The 24,021-nt window shown below is 41.9% G+C and overlaps 1 protein-coding gene across 1 annotated transcript; it reads right to left on the bottom strand.

Annotated features, from left to right (window-relative positions):
• Positions 1-478: 478 nt before the first annotated feature.
• On the bottom strand, positions 479-20,238 carry etnk2 (ethanolamine kinase 2). Its single transcript, XM_041979927.1, has 9 exons — positions 19,850-20,238; positions 13,141-13,278; positions 12,940-13,061; positions 12,714-12,854; positions 8,777-8,919; positions 6,206-6,289; positions 5,951-6,111; positions 5,789-5,862; positions 479-4,530 (listed from the first exon to the last, which is right to left on the bottom strand). Exons 1-9 carry the CDS (start codon positions 19,994-19,996, stop codon positions 4,458-4,460), a joined length of 1,083 nt encoding a protein of 360 aa, XP_041835861.1. The 5' UTR covers positions 19,997-20,238; the 3' UTR covers positions 479-4,457.
• Between the last annotated feature and the right edge of the window lie 3,783 nt (positions 20,239-24,021).

The raw sequence follows: 24,021 nt of genomic DNA on the forward strand, positions 1-24,021 counted from the left end.
CCACAGGGGGGCGCTGTAGAAAACAAGTAGCTTTCCTGAACAGAAATAAATGTCCGACAGCAAAAAGTGCATCAAGTTTTCTTCTGAAATGAACAAAAACAACCTCAAGAGATAAAGTTGAGCATTAATGCAAATCAAAAAGCGGCAAGAGAAACAAAGTGAAGTCATTACGATGCAGAAGAAGCGGTTTCTACTGGTCGTTCGAGACAAAGGTTTTACCTGGTCTAGTTAATAAACTTAACTTGGAGGAAGAAAGTGCCACAATGAAATGAGTAAGCACAGCACTGAATAATTAAATATTTCAATTTATTAAAATCTGACATTTTATTAATAAAAAAATAATTAAAATATTTTATTTTATATAAAACATGGATAATTTTATGTGTAGATAAATACTGCCACCTGATCCGAGTACTTCACCAGGCTCTGCAGGGATCTTTTAATTTTTATTTATTTTATTATTTACTTTATTTTTTTCTCCCGTTACTTTATTTCCCTCTAGGATTAATAAAATATTTGTAATTTTATTTGGGACCAATTTGTAGACGTGTGGAGCAGGGTAACTAGTCAGACCATCTGCTGATGAGCTCAGGAGAGTTTAATTATGTTTCCTGCGTTGTTTTAACATCAGTTTTTCTAAGTTAAATTACTTATAGTTATAAATCTATTTCCAAATTTTATTAACTATGTGTGATTATATTTTTCAATATCACTTAATTACCAGCAATATTTATAATGTGTTTATTTTCAGCTTTAATAAATTGACATTTAATTATTCAACGCTGTATTTATGTGGCACATTGTGGCACTTTTCGCCCTCCATACATCCGCCCTGAGACTGAAGACTGAGACGTTTTGGCAGCAAAGTGTGGGTGAAGGTGACCAACGGTCCGAACCTCAGCTAACGGAGTGTTTTAGGAGAACCTGGGTTCTGTGGGGAACGAGTTTTCAGATCACTGACCCTACAGCATCAGTTCAAACCGAGTCGTGTTTTCTTTGAAGGATCTGCCGACCCCCCTGGGTCTCTTCTGATGAGCAAACAGAAGCCTGATGTGTCCTGGGTCACTTCTAACCGGACTGGAATTGTGCGTTCAAGCAGCAACTTCACTAATTTGGCCTCTAGAAGTCTACAAGCAGACTACCCGACCCTCTAAACTCGGACCTGATGGCTTCTCTAAAATTAAAAGTGTGCTTTCTTCGAGTCAATCTCACTTCTTCCTGCTTCCAAATATGTGCCATCAGTGTGAGTTAGTGTTTGTCTGGGTAACCGAGTCCCAGTTATCCTGCCTTTCTGAGATAAAAAGCACCCACACATCCCCCTCATAGCTTCTGAGGTTAACTGCCCTGAATGAAAGCCATTAGCATCAGTTAATGCTCTGACAGGCCGACACTCACCTGCTCAATTATTAAGCCCCGTCAGTTACATGACACCAGCAAAGCAGGACAAAGGTCAGGGCTCTCTGGCGCCCCCCTCTGGGCTTATGAGGGAGTAAATAATCTGAGGAGAGCGGCTGATAGAGAAGACATCACTTCACTGGATCATTTCAGGATCCGATCCAGGAGCAATCAGAAACACTCATGCAGCAACATTTAGCTGCATCAGTGGGTCTGGTTGCAGCCTGGATGTCTGTCAGGGGCATAAACAGCATTGTGGTTCGAGGCTTCGGCCCGAGATGATGGAGGATGATCTCTACTGGCCTGAAAACACCAACTCCACCGTCTGGAATTCAGCACAGTTTGAAGTTTGATTAAAACTCAGAACAGACTTGTTCAGTCTTTAAAACCTGTGAAATTTTGGGTTAGCTCCAGGTTCTGCTGAAGACAAACACCTTCTGTGCTTCCATCTCTGAGGCAAAGGAGGACAAACCGACATGAATAGTTTGACTGGTGCTTCTGCAGCGTTGAACAAATCCTGGAAATATATTTTTTTCTATAAAGTCTTGAGCCATCATTCATTTCTTCATATTTTGCTTCCAAGCAGTCTGACTTTCTGATCGTTCTAAGTAGTCTTAACAGTTTTTTAGGCATTCTGAGGATCTTTTTACCTTTTCACTCATTTACGGTCCGGTTAGTGTCTTCTTTCTTCCCTCCCTGTTACTCATGAATCAACCAGGCACTAAACAGCTCCTAACTGAAGGGCTGCATCTACACTGAATTTGGCTACTTTACACTGGAACTTGCATCCTGCTTTTTTTTTTTTAGTTACATCTATGAAAAATGCCAAACATCACACAGTTTAAAGACCAATAAAAAGATTCCCAAAGAGTGAAACTCCAGTTAGAGTTCAAACTGGTTATTAATTGCAGCTCCATCAATGTAAATGCACACGAGGCGAATCAAGCCGTTATCAGACACCATGTGGGCCGAGACATCAGACATTCTGCTGCATCCATCTCTGTGGGAGATCAGCGCAGATGCAAGTCAAGCTGAAATAACTGCACAGTTAAGTTACTATCTGGATATTATCAGGCTGGAGAACAGCTCAGGTCATTTTGACCAGTTCCAAATTTCTACATTCAATAATTCTGTCCAGTAAAACCATAAAGCCTTACTGGTTCCTGACTTTTCCCTCAAACTGGGTGAATTTTCATCCAAATGAATCAGATGGAGTATTCTGCGTTACATGGTGATGACCTGTTCTGTATCTTACAACATACTGGACCCTACAGGAATAAATGCCAACATCGAGGTTCCTGCAGCAGCTGGCAGAGGAACAACCAGCGAGGCAGGTGAAGGTGGAGGAGGCGGAGCCAGGTGTACAGAAGCTGCAAATAATACAAATAAAACCTCCAACACGTGCAGCAGATGCTGCAAAGCCATGTTCAGGAGTTTCACCAGGAGTCAAGGTGTTCTGCGTTGGCCGATACTTCTAAATATTTGCATCCGCCTCAGAGCAAATAATGCCAACAGTTCGATGATATAAATGTTCTTGCCTTCATGCAGCTCTCGTTCCGACTGTTGTCATGTTCTGTGACACCATGCCTGACATCTAACATATTTGGTTTTAATGGGTTTAGTTTCTAATGACATTAACTTGCAGAATGAGGCAGAAACATCCAAAGAAGAGCTTTGGAAAGTGCTTCAGGAAGCCTGGAGAACTATTCCAGCAAGCTTCTCTAAGAGGTTCTGACTGATGGAGAATGAAGCTGCTCAGAACAAATATTCACTCTCAGGATCACTCAAACGTTGTTCCTGCTTCATTTTGCATTTAATAAAAACCTTTTCCTGTTTTCCTGCCAATATGGAAAGAAATGAGGCTCAAGACTTTTGCACAGTCCTGTGGATTCAACCGTAGAAATGATTTGTTCACCACCTGAAACAAAATCTGTCTGAAAGGGAAATGATCGGCATGAGGCCGACTTGTAGAAGAGGTGCCACTGCTCGGCCTCAGATGATGGAGGGAAACGAGGAGGAGGTCAAAGCCAGACATGTGAGGAGAAAGTGAGCAGGAGGAGGATCAGAAGCTGAGATTTTCCAGGAGGTCTGGAAAGGTTAAATGGAAAGTTAGCAGTGCGATGCATTTCCCCTCACACCATAAAAGTCAAGAAGCTAGAAAATCACCCAGTTAACGTCACACGGTACCACCATCCTCCTCCCAATTTAACACGCATCGCTTTCCAAAGCAGCCCAAAATAAGGAGTCGTTAACCTGAGATGGTAAATATTCCATAACATCTTTACATAAATAAATACACGTCGCTATGCTATCACTCATTGCTAGAACACAATAGTGATTGAACCTGCAGACACTTGGTTTCTGTCCATCAGGTCTTTCCTTCGGCACACAGAATAAATAGCGTCTGCATTTCCAGCAGCAGCAGAAGCAGCAACAGTTTGCTACAGGAGGGAAAACCAGAAGAGCAACTGAGGAAAAGCCGAGAAAAACCAGAGCTAAGACATCCCCGGAGGACCTGACGCGCTAATGATCCGTGGCTCGTGTAGAAACACGGCGGCTACCAGCGCTTAGCACCAAAGATGGAAGAGGAGGAGAGGTGACGAAGATCAGAGCTACGAGTGGTGAAGTGTCAGCAGACGGAGGGAAGAATGGTCTCATTGCACACACACAGTGTCAGTAAAACCAGGTTAACGCTCCTGGAGGCGTAAGTCACAGAACGCAATCTGGACAAAGTGTCAGCATCAAACATACAGAGTCGTCTCTGCTGACCTTCAAACGCAGGCTGAGGAGCTCATTCTGGAAAAGACAAACGTCCCGGGTTCATCCACATAAATTAAAGACAGTCAAACATACACCTGGAGGTTCTGCAGTTTCTGAGCTAGAGTCGTGACGGACGTGGAGGTAAGTCTGAAGGAATGAAAAGTGTAATTGCGCTTGCTGCAGAGAAGAGATGCATGGTGGACCGAGCAGCCATCCAGCAACGCCCTGCTCAGAGAACGGTCCCAGTCTGCAGGAAGTCCCAGCATCCCACCCGCTGCAGCTTCCCCTCCTGTCATGGCGGCTCATTCTGGGATCTGCAGGGCCATCAATGCAGGTTTGGTGTTGAAGTACTGGTTGAAACGTAGCACAGCGTACCTGCAACCAACAGGAGAAACGGAGAGGTGACGGCACTGCAGGAAGGAACGAAGCAGCTTCCTGGTGATGGAAGTTACGTCACCGTGAACTAGGAGGCTGAAGAAGCTTCTCTGGAAGAAGCAGCTTTCTGGAGAAACGTTTTATGCTCAAACAAGATTAAGATTTTTTTGTGCACGTGTAGCAACCACTAATATGATCATTTTTCCAATTTTAAATATAATAAAGCCAATAACATAATAACTGACAAACAATGTCATCATACCTACTTTTGATGAGCAAGCTGCACAAAAATGTAAAAAAAAATCTTGGATTTCTGAGAAATAGTCTTATTTATGTATTATTATATTATTATTACATTTTCAAAGGATTTTGTCATGCTAGTCCAATAACCAACCAGTGGCATAATAAAGTACATTATTAGCAAGTTATTGCATATAAAATGGTCAAAATTACTACATTATTATTATTATTACAGGAAGATGTGGCGCTTACACCTTGCCACATTAATGGGTGAGCCAGGATGTTTCCAGCAGATTCTGAGCCTAGCATCTGAATGTGGAGCTGAAATGGAGACTCATCAGACCAGCAACGTTTCTCCATCTTCTATTGTCCAGTGTTGGTGAGTGTGTGTGAATTGTAGCCTCAGTTTCCTGTTCTTAGCTGGCAGGAGGCACCCGGTGTGTCTTCTGCTGCTGTAGCCCATCTGCTTCAAGGCTGAACGTGTTGTGTGTTCAGAGATGGTGGGAACCAGTGCTGGTTGGACTTCCTGTTGCTTTTCATTTTTTTTTTTTTTTTTTTTTTTTATTTGGACGAGCAAATAAATACACATTTTAATGCGAGATCTTGAAACTGACGGGGCTCTTTTGAAGGTTTTACTGCTCAGTTTTAGTCTCTATAATCAGAAAAAGTTGCTCATCAACATAAATGCAGATCTACTGTTAAGAAAACAAATCAGTTTAGAAGATGAGAGGAGTTGCATCCATTAAAACCCTCAGTCCACAATGAGGGGAGACCCACCTGGGCTCTGTGTGTGTTTGCATGTGTGAGAACAGGGTGTATTAAATGTTGGGAGGCTCATAAAAGAAACGTGAGACCGGTTTGCTTTTGGGGTTATTGGTTTCATTCTGCCTCAATGCTCTTCTTCAGCCATGCTGACAGATTGTTTTCAGAAATGCTTTGACCCATTAGTTACGCAACATACAGCACAAGTGGGGGGGCGGGGACAAAGGGTCGCCCTTCCACACACACAAAGACTTACCCGAGGAAGTCAAAGTCGATGGAGGAGTATTTGGCTTGGATGAGCGCCCAGAAGCCCCAAAAGAAGTGAGAAGCCTTGAGGGAGACACATTAGATATCAGATGTGGTGAAGTAACGTGAGACACTGTGGGTCTGGTGTGTTAGCCGGCAGTTTTCCCCTCACCAGAGCAAACTTGTTGACCTGAACGTAGAGCGTCTCCAGCTCTCGCTGGCTGACCTCCTCCGTCTTCTTGGAGAAGAACTTGTAGGCCTGCAGGTACTCTTTCAGCCAGTCCATCTGCATGTCCCGACTGGGGTAGAGTCCGTAGTCCAGCTCCGTCATGCCTGATCACACACAAGGACACAGCTGTTTGATAATCTGTGCCACATCAGACGCCACATCAACGCTCACAAGGAAATCACGCTGCGGTTAGCAAACCTGCAAATTCGTTGAAGTGGTTTCCGATGTCAAAGGCCTGGTAGTTGTAGCTGGAGTATTCGTAGTCGATAAAGCGGACATGACCTGAGAGACAAGAAGAGGCATCACGTGTACGGCAGATCATCGTGTGCACGCTCAGATTTTATGTTTTCACCACAACACACCCCCAACGATGTCCTGTCTGATCTGTCAGAACCCAGAACTTTCCTGTCTTAGAAAATTTGCTTTCATGTGTGAAACAAACCAAATCCATAACTGGGAATGTAGAAAAATCGCCCTGACTGATTTCTGGATTTGATACGCAGCATTTTTCCTGTAGTTTCAATTTCTTGTTGATTTTATTTTAAACTCCTTCTTAAAACTGAGCTGGGTGGGTTTGATTCGATCACTTATCTGTCTTCATGGTTCAGCTGTTTGTATGCAGGTTCTGGGTGTATTCACACCAGGATAGACTCTGTACTTTTGGGGACTCTGTTCATTTGGGGGCTGAAACATCCTTCTGGACAAAGTTAATACTGCACAACTCAAACAAATCAGACCTGTAAATAACCTATTCCCCTCCTCGCCAGAGGCAGCACTGCGTCAAGAATTACTGAAGGAGAAGTAAGAAAAAAAATGAAGAAGAAAAGTGGTTAATGCAGAACTTCTGTTTCTACCTCAGAGGAAACATGGAGCATCAGATCCTAGCCATCCAGTGTTGATCAGATTTCTATCAGAACTGTTACTGAGTTCTTCCACATCTGACCGCGAGACTTTTCTCCCAGACAGAGCTGCCTATCGTCCTACGTAAGCATATGTTGTGGCTGTGTTTACCCACAATGCACTTGGCCTTGTAGTGCGCTTCCTGAATTTGGTCCACTTGAAGTGGCCCATATCCTGCATCTGTAGGAAGTTTAATCTAGAACGTTTTAAGTCATTTAAGAAAGCAAACTTTGAGAGACTGAATGTGAAAAGCTGAATGGAAATGGCAAAAACTGAAAAGTAAACTTTCACTAATGCATGAAAAATGTTTATAAAGCTACTTATGGATCATTGTGCAAAGCCTCCTCCCACACATCCCAAAGATTCTCCATGGGGTTCAGGTCTGGACTCTGTGGTGGCCGATCCCTGTGTGAAAATGATGTCTCCTGTTCTCTGAACCACTCTTTACAATCTGAGCCCCATGAATCCTGGCACTGCCATCAGGGAAGATGGAATAACCTGCTCCTTCAGTGTATTCAGGTATCAGATGACCTCATTCTTTGGACACATAACGTTGCTGAGCCTAGACCTGGTCCTAGACCTGATCCCAGACCTGACAAACTGCAGCAACTCCAGATCACAGACTGCCCCAACAGGCTTGTACATTAGGCTCTAAGCATGATGGTTGCATCACTTCATCCTCTTCTCTTCTTATCCTGATGCTTCTTCACTCTGGAACAGGATAAATCTGGACTCATCAGACCACATGACCTTCTTCCATGGCTCCAGAGTCCAGTCTTCATACTCCCTGAAGTCTTTTTCTCTGTTAGCCTCACTGGTTAGTGGTTTTCTTCTGGCTACACAGCTGTTCAGTCCCTTGAGTTCCCTCACATCGTTCATGTGAAAATGTTCTAACTTTCACTATTTAACATAGTCCTGAGTTCTGATTTCACCAAATGTGTAAGTGATCACTGATCACCATCATTCAGGACATTTTTTTCTGGCCACATTTCTTCCTGGAAGACGATAGTTTCCCACCATCCTTCCAGGTTTTAATAATGCGGTGGATAGTTCCTAACTTAGTTTTAATAGTTTCTGCATCTCCTTAGATGTTTCCTCTGTTGCTGCCAGTAATCTGACCCTTCTGAGACAGACTAACATCTTTTCCATAAACAAAGGATGTGTCTTCACACATGGTTCAGAAATGAAAAGATACTCACTGCATGAGTTGGGGTTAAAGAACTTGTTGCAGCTGAAACATCATCATTTATGCAGTAACTATCTCTTACCTGTTTTCTTTATTAAATCCAGGAGGGGACTTTTTTGTGTGTATGTCTTAACATTACAGCCGTTCCTGGAGTCCAGATTGCGACCAAATGGTTGCATTTTGCGACTAAAATGTGAGACAGCGCAAGTGAATTTTTCATCTACTTGCGCAATGGCGACCAAAACATTTGCCGGTCATTGCCTGTATTATCACTAATACAGTGAAAATGAGAAGAAATGTGAATATTTGCTTTGCAAGGCGATTTTAGTATGCCCCCCTAAATTTTCTGCTTGCGCTCCTAAAAATTTAAGTTAGGGGCCCCTGTGCTCCTCGTAAAAAAGAGTTAGTCTGGAGTCCTGCGTTCCCAGAACTTAAAGTACTGCCTGAAAAAAAGAAGCTCTTTCCATTTTCCTTCCCCTTTTTTTCTCCATGTGATTTGTTGATGGTTAGGACTAATTCATGCACATTAAACCAGAAACACACTGGACTCACGTCTCTCCTTTGAGATGTAAATGGATACCTGACAGCTGTCAGCATCTTCAGGTTTGGGAAACGTGCTGGAAATCACTAACAAAACAATAATAACAATATGGAAGAAAATGGGAAGCAAAGCCACAACCTACCCTCTTTGCTGTTGTGGATGATGTTCTTGCAGAGCAGGTCATTGTGACAGAGCACCACAGGAGATCCCAGCGTGGAAAGATGCTCCTTCATCCACACCATCTCCTGCTCCAGCACCGCCTTACTGGGAACCTCCTGCTGGATTCTGGATAGGAAGGAGATGAAGAAAAGGTCAGCTTTTTTTACTGCTGCCGTGACGACGACAGGTGTCTGTAAACACTATGGCAGAATTATTTTCCCTACATGTTATAAACCAAAGCAAGCTGCCTTCTTTGTTTTGGAATCATTGTAAAGTGGGAACATATGTGAACTGAAAACAACTGACACGAACACGCTCAGGCAGCACACAGGCTGGGTAGGGCTTCCACCAGCTGGCTCCTGGGAACACATTGAGCTCATCTAGATGAGCCCTATTTTTCTGCCTCCCGTCTGAAATATAAGGCCCATAATAAATGAAGTTTGTCTTCACAACAAGAGCCGCTTCTGCAGAAAGCTGAGACATGTGATATTACTAGATAAGTCCTAGGAATGGGTAAAGTTATCCTAGGAATGAGTAAAGTAGTCCTAGGAATGAGTAAAGTAATCCCAGGAATAAATAAAGTAGTTCTAGGGATGAGTCAAGTAATCCTAGGAATGAGTAAAATAGTCCTAGTAATGAGTAACGTAATCGTATGAATGAGTAAAGTAATCCTAGTAATGAGTAAAGTAATCCTAGGAATGAGTAAAGTAATATCTGGTGAGGAACTGTGCTACAGTAGAAGATAAAAAGTGAAGCTGAGCAGGTTTCCAGGTGTTTAATTGAGGTGTTAGGCAGGTAAATATCTCAGGATGATGATGATGATGATGATGATGGACGCCTCCATCAACGGTCAGAGTCAGGAGGATCCAGGGATAGCCCCACATTCACCTTAGAAACACCATGAGGGTCCAGGAAGAAGTGAAGCCAAGATAGTCTATGACAGGAAGAGTGAACCCTTCACTATAAACCTCCTTCATCTCCATGGAAACCAGCAGGACCTTCATGGTTCATTTCAAACAAGGCAGAGTCATAGGAGAAACATTAGCAGAGGTTTTAGAGCTGGAATCAAACTTTTCACCACAAACAGCAAAAGTAAGACATGATTTCTGGTTCTGGCTGCTAGCTCCAGAGTTTCTGTCCCACAGTGATGAGACAGACGTCTTTGTAACCAGCAGAGTCTCTGCTGTCATGTGACTCCTTGTTTGTGTGGTTTGCTTGAAGTGGAGAAACTAGCAGAAGCTCTAAAGTGGACAGAGATGTTCTCCTGGTTTTCTACTTTCCCATAGAACTGCTTGGGGTTTGAACTGTGTTTGGTTTGGATGCGATGCTTGGTAGAGTTTTTTAGCTGAGTTTCTCCCCGTCATGTTGCTATGCTTGATGTTAGGACTGCTGTTTCTTGTGCAAATATCTTCTGTATTGCACAGATCTCATGCTGACAACTCAGTCAGCATCAGATTGCCTCTAAAGTGGGCTGAAAGTGAGTTACCAGCATGTGGACTAAGATTTGAGTCACTGAGTTAATGTGTCAGTCAACCAAATCCCGAGTGCTGAGTAAAGACCCCTGTGCTGACTGTAATGGGCTTATGGTGCTTAATCCACAGCCAGCCTGATAGTAGGAGAAGAGAGAAAACAGGCCATTTGGCTGGATCAAACACCTTTCCCCAGCAGATATCCACCTGGGTAGCAGCTTCTTCCAGACTGACTCAGCTTCAACTGATCTGAGAGTGGATCTATCATCTACCTAGATTACTTAAGTTTAAACTAAATTCTTAAAGAAACATAAATGAAAAATTATTTATTAATCCTAGAGGGAAATTTAAATTGAAAACAGGATGCCACCTGTCTGAGTTACTAAGGAAGGCAGTGAACTGAGCCAACACTTGGAGCCAAGCAAACATCTGCTGACCAGGTACATGCCTCAGACTCCCTAATCCAGTCAGCTTTTATTGTTCCAGTTATATAAGACGCAGGCTGGGCTTAGTCTAATAGCCATCACCACAGAGGTATCAGCAGGAAATGAGCAGCTGGCCAGCTTGTGGAAGGGCTCCTTCTTTTTCACCCAGAGAGGAACCAGAAAAAAAAAAGATGGGAATGAAAGGGACCAAACATTTTTATAAGTCTTTAACAATCTGTTGTTAATCATAAATGTAAAAATGCTGCACACAAGTGCAGCATCAGCAGCTGAGTGATTCCCTTTAACAGGTCAGCGGTGTGGTTGACCTGGAAGTGGTGTGGTTGCTTTGGCAGGTGAGTACCGCAGAGAGATGCAGCAGGAGGAAAATCAGCCCACACAAGTCATTAGATTATTCCGAGGTATCATTTTAAACAAGGTTTAGAATAAAACCATATCATTTATGTTGATATAGTTCATGTTATGTTACCAGGAAAGCCTCCAAGTTGCCCATTTCTCCTCTCCTAAATGCTGAAAACAGGCTCCCTCTAAAAGGTTTTGAGAACTCAGCTGTTCCACCGTTAAATGCAGCTTTTAGGCTGTATGAAGCTGCAAAACAGACTGCAAGCTTTAGCCGTTTCCCTGCAGAAACATTTAAAACCATCATCGTGCAGAGCCTGACAACAAGCTGTTGGATCCATTTGATTTAAAACAGCAGGAAAACACCTAAAACCTGCAGGACAGTGGCCCTCGAGGACCAGGCCATCCCACTCCTGCCCCAGAGCAACTGCACACTATGATCATGTTAACTCACAGCTCTAAAACTTCATCTGATGTCGAAGGTTATTTTCAGAAAGTTTAGATTAGTTTGTTAACGCCTCATTCCTGATCAACTGCTATGTTGGGCTATCGCTGCACAAACAGCATTATCCACACATTTTTCATCAAAGCAACTGATTGCAGGACTGGAGCGTGAGCTCGATATCTGAAGATGCAAACCAACATAAACTGCTGCACTCCTTCTCCACCGTATCAGCTTCTCGGCACGACTAAAGTTACAGGCAAATCAGGCCACGTTTCCTTCAACATTTGCATAGATACCGCAGTGTGTTGAGGGAGCAGCAGAGCTGCACCAAGCGCCGCACGAAGGGCAACAAAAGAGCTGCGCTACTGTTTAAACATAACCATGGCAGTGTAAAGTCATAAATATTGGATCATTCTGGATGGTGAAGTGTGATCCAGACTCAGGCTGTTGTGGGCCAAAAGCACAAACCAAAAGACCACCTCTGCAAGCAGCTGCTAACAGCTGTAAGAGCAGCTCTGTACCGACTCACTCCGTCGTCTTTCCACACTCACACAGAAAACATGAACACACAGAAACAATAAAAAACTAACGTATTAATCATGATTGATATAAATGATAAAATGGTGGTAAGTTTATATCGTGTTCGATTTATTTATTTTATAGTTCTACAACATGATTTGGTGAAACTGTGGCTGATATTAGTCTGTATCTGGAACTCTACTTCGAGAATATTAAACTTTTTGTATCATTATGAAGGTTTTTGTCCATTTGGGGAAATTCTTCCCCTCATTCTGGCCATCCTTTTGGCTGTTGGTGCACATGCAGTGTAGTCTTTCCACAGCTTTTATTTTTACTAACAGCTGTCCATGCACAGGCCTACAACGGGGCCTGAACGGTAAAAAGAAAATAAATATATATAGTATTTAAAAAATCATCACAAAAAACATTTTCTGGTTGATTATTTTGTCACTTCACAAAAAAGAGAATCGTCTTTGCCTTAAAAATCTATCAGTTGTGCTTTGTGAACCCAAAATGCTATCTGTGGCCTTGGGCAGAGGCCCCGTCAGACGCCCTGGCAGAGGCCCCGTCAGACGCCCTGGCAGAGGCCCTGTCAGACGCCCTGGCAGAGACTCCGGGCAGAGGCCCCGGGCAGATGCCCTGGGGCTGTGGCCCTGGGAGAGGCCCCGGGCAGAGGCCCTGGGCTGCAGCAGTGACAGGGTTTACCTGGCGTTGGAGGCTTGATCGGTGAACTCTGTGGCCACGAGGGAGAAGTACTTCCGCATCTTGATCCAAAGGTTGGGCTTCGGGATGCAGCCATTGTGTGCGTGGATGGCATGGATGCGAGCCATTTCCCTGGCTATCAATCTGAGGGGGACAGAGAAAGAACGGAATCATCATCATTCTCTGTCAGAGCTGGCTGCAGAGTCCCACGACTGGGTTTGGTCCTGACCTGAGTAAGGTAGGATCCCTGACATCCTGCGGCCCGAGGGCGTCTCCTTGCATGAACTCATAGCAGATGCCATTTTGAAAGGTGCAGTAGAGACGGGGAGCACAGCCATTAGCGTGTAGCACCTGGAGGAGGCAAGAAGAATGAATTGGTAAAAGATACATCTTCATGAACGAAAATAATGCTGAATGACACAAAGACCACCTGAAAGCTTTTGAGCTCATTATCTCTGTCCACAATCAGCTCTGTCTTATTCCCGTACACCCGGACCAGGACCACATCCTCAAGACTTTCATCCACGTAGCAGCCCATGAGTTTGTTGGTGGTTCCATCAGTGAAGAGCTGAGGAAGAAAGAAAGATCAACCAACTTCAGGAATTTGTCCTTTATTTCATTCAAATTATACAACTTTTCCAACACATGATGACCTGATCCATCACACTCGGTTTATAAACCACGATCAGGTCACTTTTCATGGATTCCATGGAATCAGATTCAACCTGATCCACAGTGTTACATTAAGAACTGTTGATGCGTCTCATTATCAGTAGCTGATCCAGTCCGCTTCAAGTGAACCAAATACAGGAAGTGGACTACAAAGCAAGGGGCATTGTGGGTAAAGGCAACCAAAACAAGCGTGTGTGGGAAGATGGGAGGCTCTGGCCGGGAAAAACGTCTCGCAGTCAGACATGGAAGAACTCGGTAAAAGCTGCGATAGAAATCTGATCATCACAAGGCGGCTGGGATCTGATGCAGCTCCATGTTTTACTGTGATGTGGTGGAAACAAGTTGTTCTGCATTAACCAACAGACGAACCAGTTTTCTTCTTCGGTGTTTGTCTCTACTTCTTCAGTAATTCTTGCTGTTACATACAAAAAGTGTTGCTCCTCCCCCACTTAATAGAAAATCATGGTTGTTTTTAAGCAAGCTGAAACCAAGTATAGATGGTTTAACTTCCTGATCACTGCTTTATATCTAATAAAACTATATTATTTTGAAGCACGCTTTGAGACAATCAGTGGAGCTGAACTGTTTCATTTGGCTCTCCGGGTGTCTACAAGTTGCACAGTTCATTTCTATCAGAGCGCTCCAGCTGGATTAAGATTATTGGGGGTTTCTTTAGAAGTATTGTATGACATCAGCAGAAAATATTTGCAAGAACTGATCTTTCAGACAATCCAGAAGACATGCAGCAGAATTAACAACTCCAGAAAAGAAACGAGGTACCAATGAATGGTCAACCTTCAGACTGGGAGTCTGACTCGACCTTAAGCACTGGAGTGGTGGGTTGCTCCGCCCCCCTGCTGCAAACACAATAACAACATACACGCTGTCGGCATTTCACTCGGCCCAGACGCTCACTCACACATATCTGACATTCCACACGTGACTGACCACAAAGATGGGCATGCAGGAATCCCTGTTATGACCCAACATACACAAGCATACGGGCCTTTCCTACCACATGACTGATCCCTTCTGCCCCCCACACAATACGCCGCTAAGACCGCCGATCAATACGTTGACAGACAGCGATAAGCTTGGACTCAGACAGAGGTAAACATTCAGCCATATACTGCTGGTGTGGGACAATGATGGAAGCATTATTTTAGCCTCCATCACTGGTTTCATTGGGTGGTCTGACTCCAGGTTCTAAGAGGGAACGGTTGCTCTGGGTTTGGGGTGTTTAGATACAGATGAGTTTATTTACAGTAACTCTTCTCATTCAGATAGCAGAGCCAATCAGGTGCCCTCCTGCTCTTTATCACATTTAAGAGCTCCCTGCTCACATCAAAACAACAGCTCTGCTGCTCCACAGCGTCCTCCCATTGCAACCAGACACTTACTTCCATCCAACCTGGCTTCACTACCAGTCGTTTAGCTGAATACTAGGAAGCTCTGACTCCCTGGCCCACAGAAATGAAGGTAAACAGCGTCAACTTCTCCGTGTCAGGTGTGTGTGAATAGGTGGGGAATCAGATCCTGAGAGATAAGCTAGCAGGAAGTAAATACACAGCTGCAACAGATGAGTCATTTTATCTTTTCCCCACGAATCAGGATTCATCTTCCACTTCCTGATAAAGCCATCTCTGAAAGTGTTTACTTCATACCACCACAAAGACATCAATAGTAGTTTTACATTAACTTTAAACTCAAAACCAGTAGACAGAACATAGAATGATACACTCATCAGCCACTTTATTAGGTCCTCTTTGCTAGTACCAAGTTGGATCCACTTTTTCCTTTAGAACTGCCTTAATTCTTAGTCTCATAGATTCACAGAGGTTTTGAAAACATTCCTCTGCGGTTTTGCTCCAAATAAATATGATAGCATCACACAGTTGCTTCATATTTGGCATTTTTGTTGGTCTTAAAAGGATGGACATGGTCAGCAACAATACTCAGGTAGGCTGTGGTGGTTGAAACCAGGCCAAGCTGGTACTAAGGGACCCAAAGTGGGCCAAGAGAATACCCCCCCCACCATCACACCAGCAGCAACCTGCAGTGTTGGTGAGTGTGTGTGTGAATTGTAGCCTCAGTTTCCTGTTCTTAGCTGGCAGGAGGCACCCGGTGTGTCTTCTGCTGCTGTAGCCCATCTGCTTCAAGGCTGGACGTGTGTGTTCAGAGATGATGTTCTGCAGACCTTGGTTGGAACCAGTGCTGGTTGGACTTCCTGTTGACTTTCTATCATCTCCAACCAGTCTGCTCATTCTCCTCTGACCTCTGACATCAACCAGACCATCCTGGTTCAGACAACTGCTGCTCGCTGGATATTTTCTCTTCTTCAGACCATTCTCTGTAAACCCTGGAGATGGTTGTGTGTGAAAATCCCAGCAGATCAGCAGTTTTTGAAATATCGCCCTAATATATCAGACAGCCTTTACTTATAAACTTCTTCATTGCTTTATTCATCACATCCAGGCTGGACCAAGATAATGCTGGCTTAAATGGCTGTCTAAATAATTTATTAAAAATCTTCCAGCTGATATAGAATGCTACAGGTACAGCCTGTATCCTTGGCCTTGCTACACTTGCTCCCTGAAAAGTGTAGATTTGAATGTACAGGTGCTCGTCATAAAATGGGAATATCCTGAAAAAGTTGATTTATTTCAGTAATTCCATTCAAAAAGTAAAACGTGTATAATGTAGACATTCATTCCTCATAGACTGACATACTTCAAATGTTTATTTCTTTTAATTTTGATGATTATAACTGACATCTAATGAAAACCCCAAATTCAATATCCCAGAAAATTAGAAAATTACTTAAGACCAATACAAAAAAAAGATTTCTAGAAATGTTGGCCAACTAAAAAGTATGAACATTAAAAGTATGAGCATGTACAGCACTCAGTACTTAGTCGGGGCTCCTTTTGCCTGAATTACTGCAGCATGCGATGTGGCATGGAGTCCATCAGTCTGTGGCACTGCTCAGGTGTTATGAGAGCCCAGGTTGCTCTGATAGTGGCCTTCAGCTCTTCTGCATTTTTGGGTCTGGTGTATTGCATCTTCCTCTTTACAATACCCCAAAGGTTTTCTACGAGGTTAAGGACATGCATCTCTGATCACACACATTCTCAACCAGTAGTCTGCCGACCACCAGGGGGCGAAGGCAAGGCCAAGGCTTCATTAAGCTGCCTAAAGAACAAGGGCGCACACCTTTTACAGTTTTCAATCACCTCTAGCGACTTATTTTCAAAAAAGCGATTAGCAACAAATCTAGCTAATTTTTCTGGTGATATTGGAGACTTTTGGAGACTGACGTGAAAGAGCGTATAGTTTACTCTTCAATGAGGACTGGGTGCTGCGCCGACCCTCTCCCATCCAAAGCAGTCAGAAGAGGCTTGGTCCTCACGCGGCAGAGCTGCATTCAGAGAAGGAGATGATCGCCTCTGTTTCATGACCAGGCTGAAAATGAAACGTACATAGCTGCTGGTGGCTGTTCCTGCACTGGCAGATGGTAATGTTTATTAATGAAGAGTGTGGATATAAATATTTAAAAGGTTAGAAGTGTTCTGACATGTTGCACTTAATAAAATTAAACTTAAAAAACAAATATTGACTGAAGAATTTAATTTTATTTTATTTTTTTGCTGTTCTAAACATTTTTACGTTGTCTTTTCATCAATTTTTGCCTTTTTCACGACATCCCTCTCCACAGTAGCATCCATTACAACTATACTAGTGATGGGCTGTTCGGCTCTTTTGGCTCCCGATTGGCTCTTTTGTAGCCCCATAATATACATTAACTTCTCAAAAATTAATGGTAAATGTATTTTTTGTATTACTTATAATCTATTCTAATTTAAAGTTTAATTTTTCACTAAAAATAGTTGTTTATATACATAGTTTATAATTGGTGCAATAAAAATACATGTTTTTCCAATGATCGTGATAAATAATCGTGATTACAATATTGATCAAAATAATCGTGATTATTATTTTGGTCATAATTGTGCAGCCCTACTACCCACACTCTGGTCATGTATGAAAGAAAGATTAATACAAAAGCAAGTACTTACAAGATGGTGAGAAATGGGAGCTGCAATCTAAACTACCAAAAGTGAGAGTTGGTCACTAATCTGCCCAGGGCCACCGGCTCCGGGTCGCTTCCTAAAACTATATGTTGATATTCTTGTTGCGTTTGTGTCTTTTAGGGCCTGCACTGATCTGTAAAACACATTGAGTTAAACCTCCGCTTAAAAAGCACCATAAAATAAAGTTGAAGCAAAAAAGAAAAACAACTGTTTCGGTACGATGATGAGCCTGTGTAGAAGCAGTCCTGAGGATTAAATGGCATTTAGTTGGCAGCTACTCTGCTCTGACACAAACAATCACTCTTTAAACGCACTACTGCCACTTCTTAGTTTTATTAGATGAAATCGAGTTTAAGTCCAAACTGAAGAGCATCAACACTCATGTAATTTACTCATTTCAGTCTGTGAGACTCTCCACAAGTTTTATGTAACATTTATCTATTATGAAGTTTTTTTTTATCTTTACCTAGTCATACTCAGACCAGTCTCTTGCACCAACAACCATGCCACGTTCAAAGTCACTTAAATCTCTTTTTTTCCTCATGCTGATGTTGAACTTCAGCAAGTCGTCTTCACCATGTCTACATGACTACATGCTGCCACGTGATTGGCTGATTAGATATTTGTGATAACAAAAAGCATTTATATCAGCATGGAAAATATCTCTTTCTGTCATATTAAGCTAATTAAAGAGTTAATATTGTACTCATGGTGGTTTAATTGCATTACAATAATAATGTAACAGTTGTAAACATTAGGAAAACATTTTTTACTCTGCCTGAGGACAGTCTCCACAGTCAGACTAATTCCTTCCAGATTAACTCTTTTCTCAAAACAACGTGTCTTTTGCCATAAAAGTTCACATGAAGCTGACAAAAACTCAGAATTGTGTTAAATAAAACAGAGATGAATGGGATTAGCTCTGTCCAGTATCTCCTCATGCCGGTTTTGTTGAATGACTACCACAATAAAGATTATTCAGATCAGATTAATATTTGCAGATCTACAACTGAATAGGACTGACGGCTTTAAAAGCCAAGTCATGCTGACTTTGTCTCATTGAGACTTGTTTATCTATTAAGCAAAGAGCAAATAACTCAGTTTAAAAAATCTAAGTGTGTAAAAATTAAAAACTAAAATAAATAAATAAATAAAAGGCAATACGACAAAATAAGGGGTGCCCAAGTCCAATCCTCCACAGCTACTATCTGCAACTTTTAGATGCATCCTTCTCCTGCACACCTAAATCAAATGAATGGCTTGTCACCAGGCCTTTGCAGCGCTGAATAAGTGTGGATAAGGGAATCCAGCCATTTAATTCAGCTGTATTGGAGAAGGGATGCATCTAAAAATTGCAGGACGGTATATCTCAAGGACTTGGCCACCCCTGCATTAAATGTTAAACTTAATAGCTCACATCTATTGAAGCGACATAACTCAATTTTCGCAACTTAAAGAAGGTGGGACAATGAGCTATAATCTGATTTAAAATACAATTTAAGACTGGTCTCTGGGTAGCCAAGACAAGTGTTCCTCTGTAAGCTCATACTGCATTTCATTTGCAGCTGGTTTCATGTGCACATAAAAACATCTCTGTCCTCTAGCTCAGGGCATCTTAAGAAATCAGCTTGAGAAGAATTAACTTTAGTAAAGTCGTGTATCAGGACACGCATCAAGTCACAACGGCCTACCAGGAGGAATGAGATTAAGCTGGTGTGTTTGCCAACTTAAACTGGAAACTGTATTTAACAAGGAAGGCTGCAGACCCCCTGGGTGTAGTTCATACTGGGACGGTAAAACAGACTACGAGGACTCTAACATTCATACCTGAATCTGACCTTTTTATTATCTTTACTTCCCTTCACGAGTCAAAATTTATCCTGTAAAATGAACCCATTTGCAGTCTTTTCCATTAATTACAATCATTCTATCACGTCACCACCAGCTATTTAATGACGCCACGGTGTCACTTTATCATGCTTTATTTGGCCTTTCACGTCTCCCTCTTCGCATATATAAAGCTGACTTTAACTGAAGTGTGTATATAGGTAAGAATACTTTACTTTTGGGGATAGATAGCTGCTTTGCTGTAGTTTGGTAGCTTAGCGCTCCACGAGAGAACTGTGCTTCGTTATAAGACTTTTTTTTGCTAATAACGAGACAAGAACATATTAAATATAAGTCAACCTTATAAATTAATTCACAAAGATGATAGCTAAAGGTCCACTATATGGCATTAGAAATATAACAAGCCAATTGGTCGTGTTTTCTCGGCCCTCCTCCTGGCTGGGTGGTAGTGCCTGGTGATGCTACGGAGCTGTCAATCTTAGCATAGCCTAGCATACTCCGTACAGCTAGCTTAGCTGCTAAGATTACCTTCGTCTTCACACTGTTGGAGTCCCACGCCGGTCTCAGCTCTTTAATGAGCTTCATCGCCCCCTCCGTCACCATGTGTTCGTCCACGAAAATAGGAATTTTTCTAATTACTGGCGACCCGATAGGCACATGTATCTGCGTTTCCATCCTGCAGCAGTTTCTCTGAAACGTTAATCTCCTACCCTCTTTATAGATATTTCTACAAATTGAAGCATACAATTTTTTAGTTGGATTTTACGTATCTAAAATACTAATCTCTGTGAATTACTTGAGAAATTTCTCTTGCTTGGGAGCTCTTCTTGCAGCGGAGAATTGAAAGAAGTGAGAATGTATGGCCAAACTGCCGGGTATGATGCTCGTCGCCGGTTATCTTGGGAGCTGTCGGCCAAGTGTACCATTTCCTCCTACTTGGCTCCGCCCACCTGGGATCATCCGATTGTACCAACGAGTGAGACGTGCAAATGTCGAGCACGCCCATTACTTCCGAGTGTGCCCGAGTTGAACCGAATTAAGCCGAATACCAATACACGCCGACGAGATAGATAGATAGATAGATAGATAGATAGATAGATAGATAGATAGATAGATAGATAGATAGATAGATAGATAGATAGATAGATAGATAGATAGATAGATAGATAGTATCTAATCAGCCAATCACATGGTTATTTCACTAAATTAAATACTATGAAAGTTTTACTCTCTAATATTTGTTAGCGTTTGCTTTTTTAAATAGTGTAATCTGATAATTTTGAATGAAACCTGACCACAGATTCTTGTGTTGTTTTAATTTTATTCTCTTTTTATCAAATCGCCGTATGAATAAGAAGAACGTGGGACACTAAACGTATTGCAGCAGCCCACTGCTGCAGGGCTGTTAAAGGGACGGTGACTCCAGCTTTAGATATTAATATTCTAATTGTTAAATTAGTGTATATGTATTTGATCCACATTTGATAACACCCCACTTAGTGGCTCAGCAGTGGCTCTCTGTTTTTTTTAATCCCTATTTTATGTAATCTTATCACCGTATCAGCTGGATGAATGGGATGATGAGAGACCAGGGGCCTCATGCGTAGCAAAGCAGACTACAGGTGGCGCATGTAGGGAAAAAAAGGAAATGCCGTGCACAAAAACATCCAGATTTATAAAAGAGCATGCACGTCCTGCGCCTGTCTCCGTTTATGAATCAGAATCGACTCTAAAGCGGCGCACGTGAGGGAGCTCCTTGCCCCGCACATGGAAGCTATAAAAGGTCAGGTGAACACCTATAATAAATATTCATCATATCATTTCCATGACAGCATCCCATGATTCCATGAGGGAAGAAGCGGATTTTGAGACTGAGAATGTGAGACTGAGATCCTGATGGACGAAAAACGTAAAAAGGTTTTATTTAGTGGGCACGGCGTGGGCATCAGCAGGGTCAGAAAGGCTGAATAGTGGCAGCAGGTGACTGTCAATGCTGTTAATGCCGTGTCAACTCCTCAGTAAGCAAAGTAGCTACTGGCTTTTCTAAAAGTCGTTAAAGTTCCTAAACGACATGTTCATCCAATTAGCATAATAAGCCTGGTAAATATAGTTGTAATGGATGCTGCTGCAGAGAGGAATGTTGTGTCGTTGCCAGGAGAAGACAAATGTCCCTGCAATCCATTTCCCTCTCTGAAATGGGTTGATGCCAAACTCCTTTGGCCTTGCACCTCAGGGTCCAGTATGATGCCGTACTTGTGTTTGGTTCCATAATAACTACAAAACAAACATGTAGTGGATGTAAAGGTACACACATAACTTTTAATTAAGCGAACAGTATGAGGGAATAAAGCTCACAAACCATTTTTAGTCAGATTAATATTATAATAATATTTGACAGTGACAATATTAAATATTTAATGTTTAAAAAACGAAAGAAACTTAAAAAACTTCATATTAATAATAACATGAGGTTCACAATGTACAGTAAATATGCCAGATTAAGCGTAGGCTATTTTCCATCAGCAGCTCCATGGCAGGTCACTGTGAGAAGAAACATGAGCATGCAAGGATTGTTAGGATAAGTAAAAAGCTCATTTACACCTTTAATAATAATTCCTGATTCTTTTACATGATATGAACAGCTTATGTGCTCGTTGTTTTTTGGTCTATGACTTTTGGTTCTGTTGAATTTTAGTTTAGTTTCTGTCTTGTTTTTTTAGTTTTCTGTACATACTGTAGTGTTTTATTTCCTTTGTATTTTGTTCCGTATCTTTGAGTTAGTCTTTCTCTATTTGATTTCATGTTCTGGTCCAGTTAACATTTTCATTTGTTTTGCTTTTGTATAAACTACCGTCTTGTGTATTAAGTTTATTTGACTTCATGTTCTTGAACAGACCAGGTTTTCCTGTCTAGAACTGTCATGTTTTGGAGTGCCATTGTCGCATTTGCCACATTATTGTGACTTCAGCCCTTGAGCCTGTAGTTGGGTCGTCCTCACCATGACACTATGACACACTTAAGGCGGTTAAAAAAGTAACTTGGGTTCGGAAGCAACGCCATGCCCCAACCGCGCCTCCAATCACCTGGTAAGCTTCCTTAAACTTGACTCACATCTTCAGCTCTGTCTCATTCTCAGCCCCACCGTCACTCCTGCCTGCTAACATCCATCATCTATTCAGCCTTCCCTCCTTTCCTCTTTCATCCATTCATCCATAATTCCTCATGTCAGCAGAATGTTTTTGCTAATTCTTCACCTGCTTCCCTTCATCTGTCTGCCATTTTGACATCCCGTGTTTCTCATCATCAACCTCATCCTACCTAAACCATCATTAGAACACTAAACTGAAGTGGCTGTGCTCGGGTCCTTGCTCATTGGTTTATGAGGATGAAAGAAGACTGTCCCATAAAATTTCTCCTTCATATTCAGTGTAAAATGAAAAGTAATGATCCATTTGCACCTACAGTATATGGCCTTATATTTATGTGTCAGTGTCTACAAACATTCTTGGAATACAGCATTTTGGTTTAGAGTAATGAGCAAACAAGGCAAGGCAAGGCAAGGCAAGGCAGTTTATTTGTATAGCACATTTCATGTACAGGACAATTCAAAGTGCTTTACATAAAACAAAGACATTACAGATATTTAGAATAGTAAAAGGCATCAACACATAATCAACACATAATCACAATAAAATAATAAATTACATTAAAATGATTAAAAGCAAGATAAGTTAAAAAAAAGTTACCGTGCAGATTTCATGCATAGGCGCATGAGAAAAGAAAAGTTTTTAACCTGGATTTAAAAATGTCTACATTTGGGGAAAGTTTAATGTCCACTGGCAGTTTGTTCCATTTGTTTGCAGCATAACAGCATAACAGCTAACAAACATGTGTTAATATTGTCCGTGCAACTACACTGATGAACATGTGGCCGTAAAAGTAATCTGCATGTTTATGTGATATGTGCTTTAAAATACAGCTTTGAGGTTGTGACAGCATCATGTTTACATCTGTTATCATGTTGCATACCTTATTTAAATGTATTTTCAGATTTTTGAAGACAAAGTTTGGAGTCACGTGTTTCTAGTTCACCAATTCCTGCATGTACACACGTGTAGCAGCAGTAGTAATGACTTTGTTTCTAAGTGATTTTGCAAGGTGCAACACCAAGGTGAGTTTATGATTTATCAATCTAAAATGTCTGGATTATTAGTGTTCGATCAGGCCAAATTGACTGAATGTCAAAGCGAAGTTGGTTGCAAACTTAACTTGCAGTTAAGTTTCAAGTCTTCATTGAAATATATTTGCAATTAAATATATATATATATATATATATATATACATGAAGCCTTACTTCATGCCATCCATGTTTCCTTCGTTAATGACGTCAACAACTTAACCCTTCAGCTGCTTGCTCGACATCCCTCTGCCTCTGCAGTTGTGGTGCATGTGGGCATCAACAACTTAAAAATTCTGCAGTAGTCAGCAGCATCAGACTTTTTATCCCTCATGGACAATATTCTCAACACTGGCAAACAATGTGCCATCTCTGGACCACTGCCATCCCCTTGTTTTGGTGATGTCAAGTTCAGCCATATCTGGAAGCTTCACATCTGGCTGATGAGTTACTGCTGCACAAGAGGCATCCTGTACGTAAACAACTTTGTCACCTTCTACAACAGAATGGACCTCTTCAGGCA

The sequence above is a fragment of the Melanotaenia boesemani genome, chromosome 3 (genome assembly GCF_017639745.1).
Source record: "Melanotaenia boesemani isolate fMelBoe1 chromosome 3, fMelBoe1.pri, whole genome shotgun sequence".
In the NCBI taxonomy this organism is placed as follows: Eukaryota; Metazoa; Chordata; class Actinopteri; order Atheriniformes; family Melanotaeniidae; genus Melanotaenia; species Melanotaenia boesemani.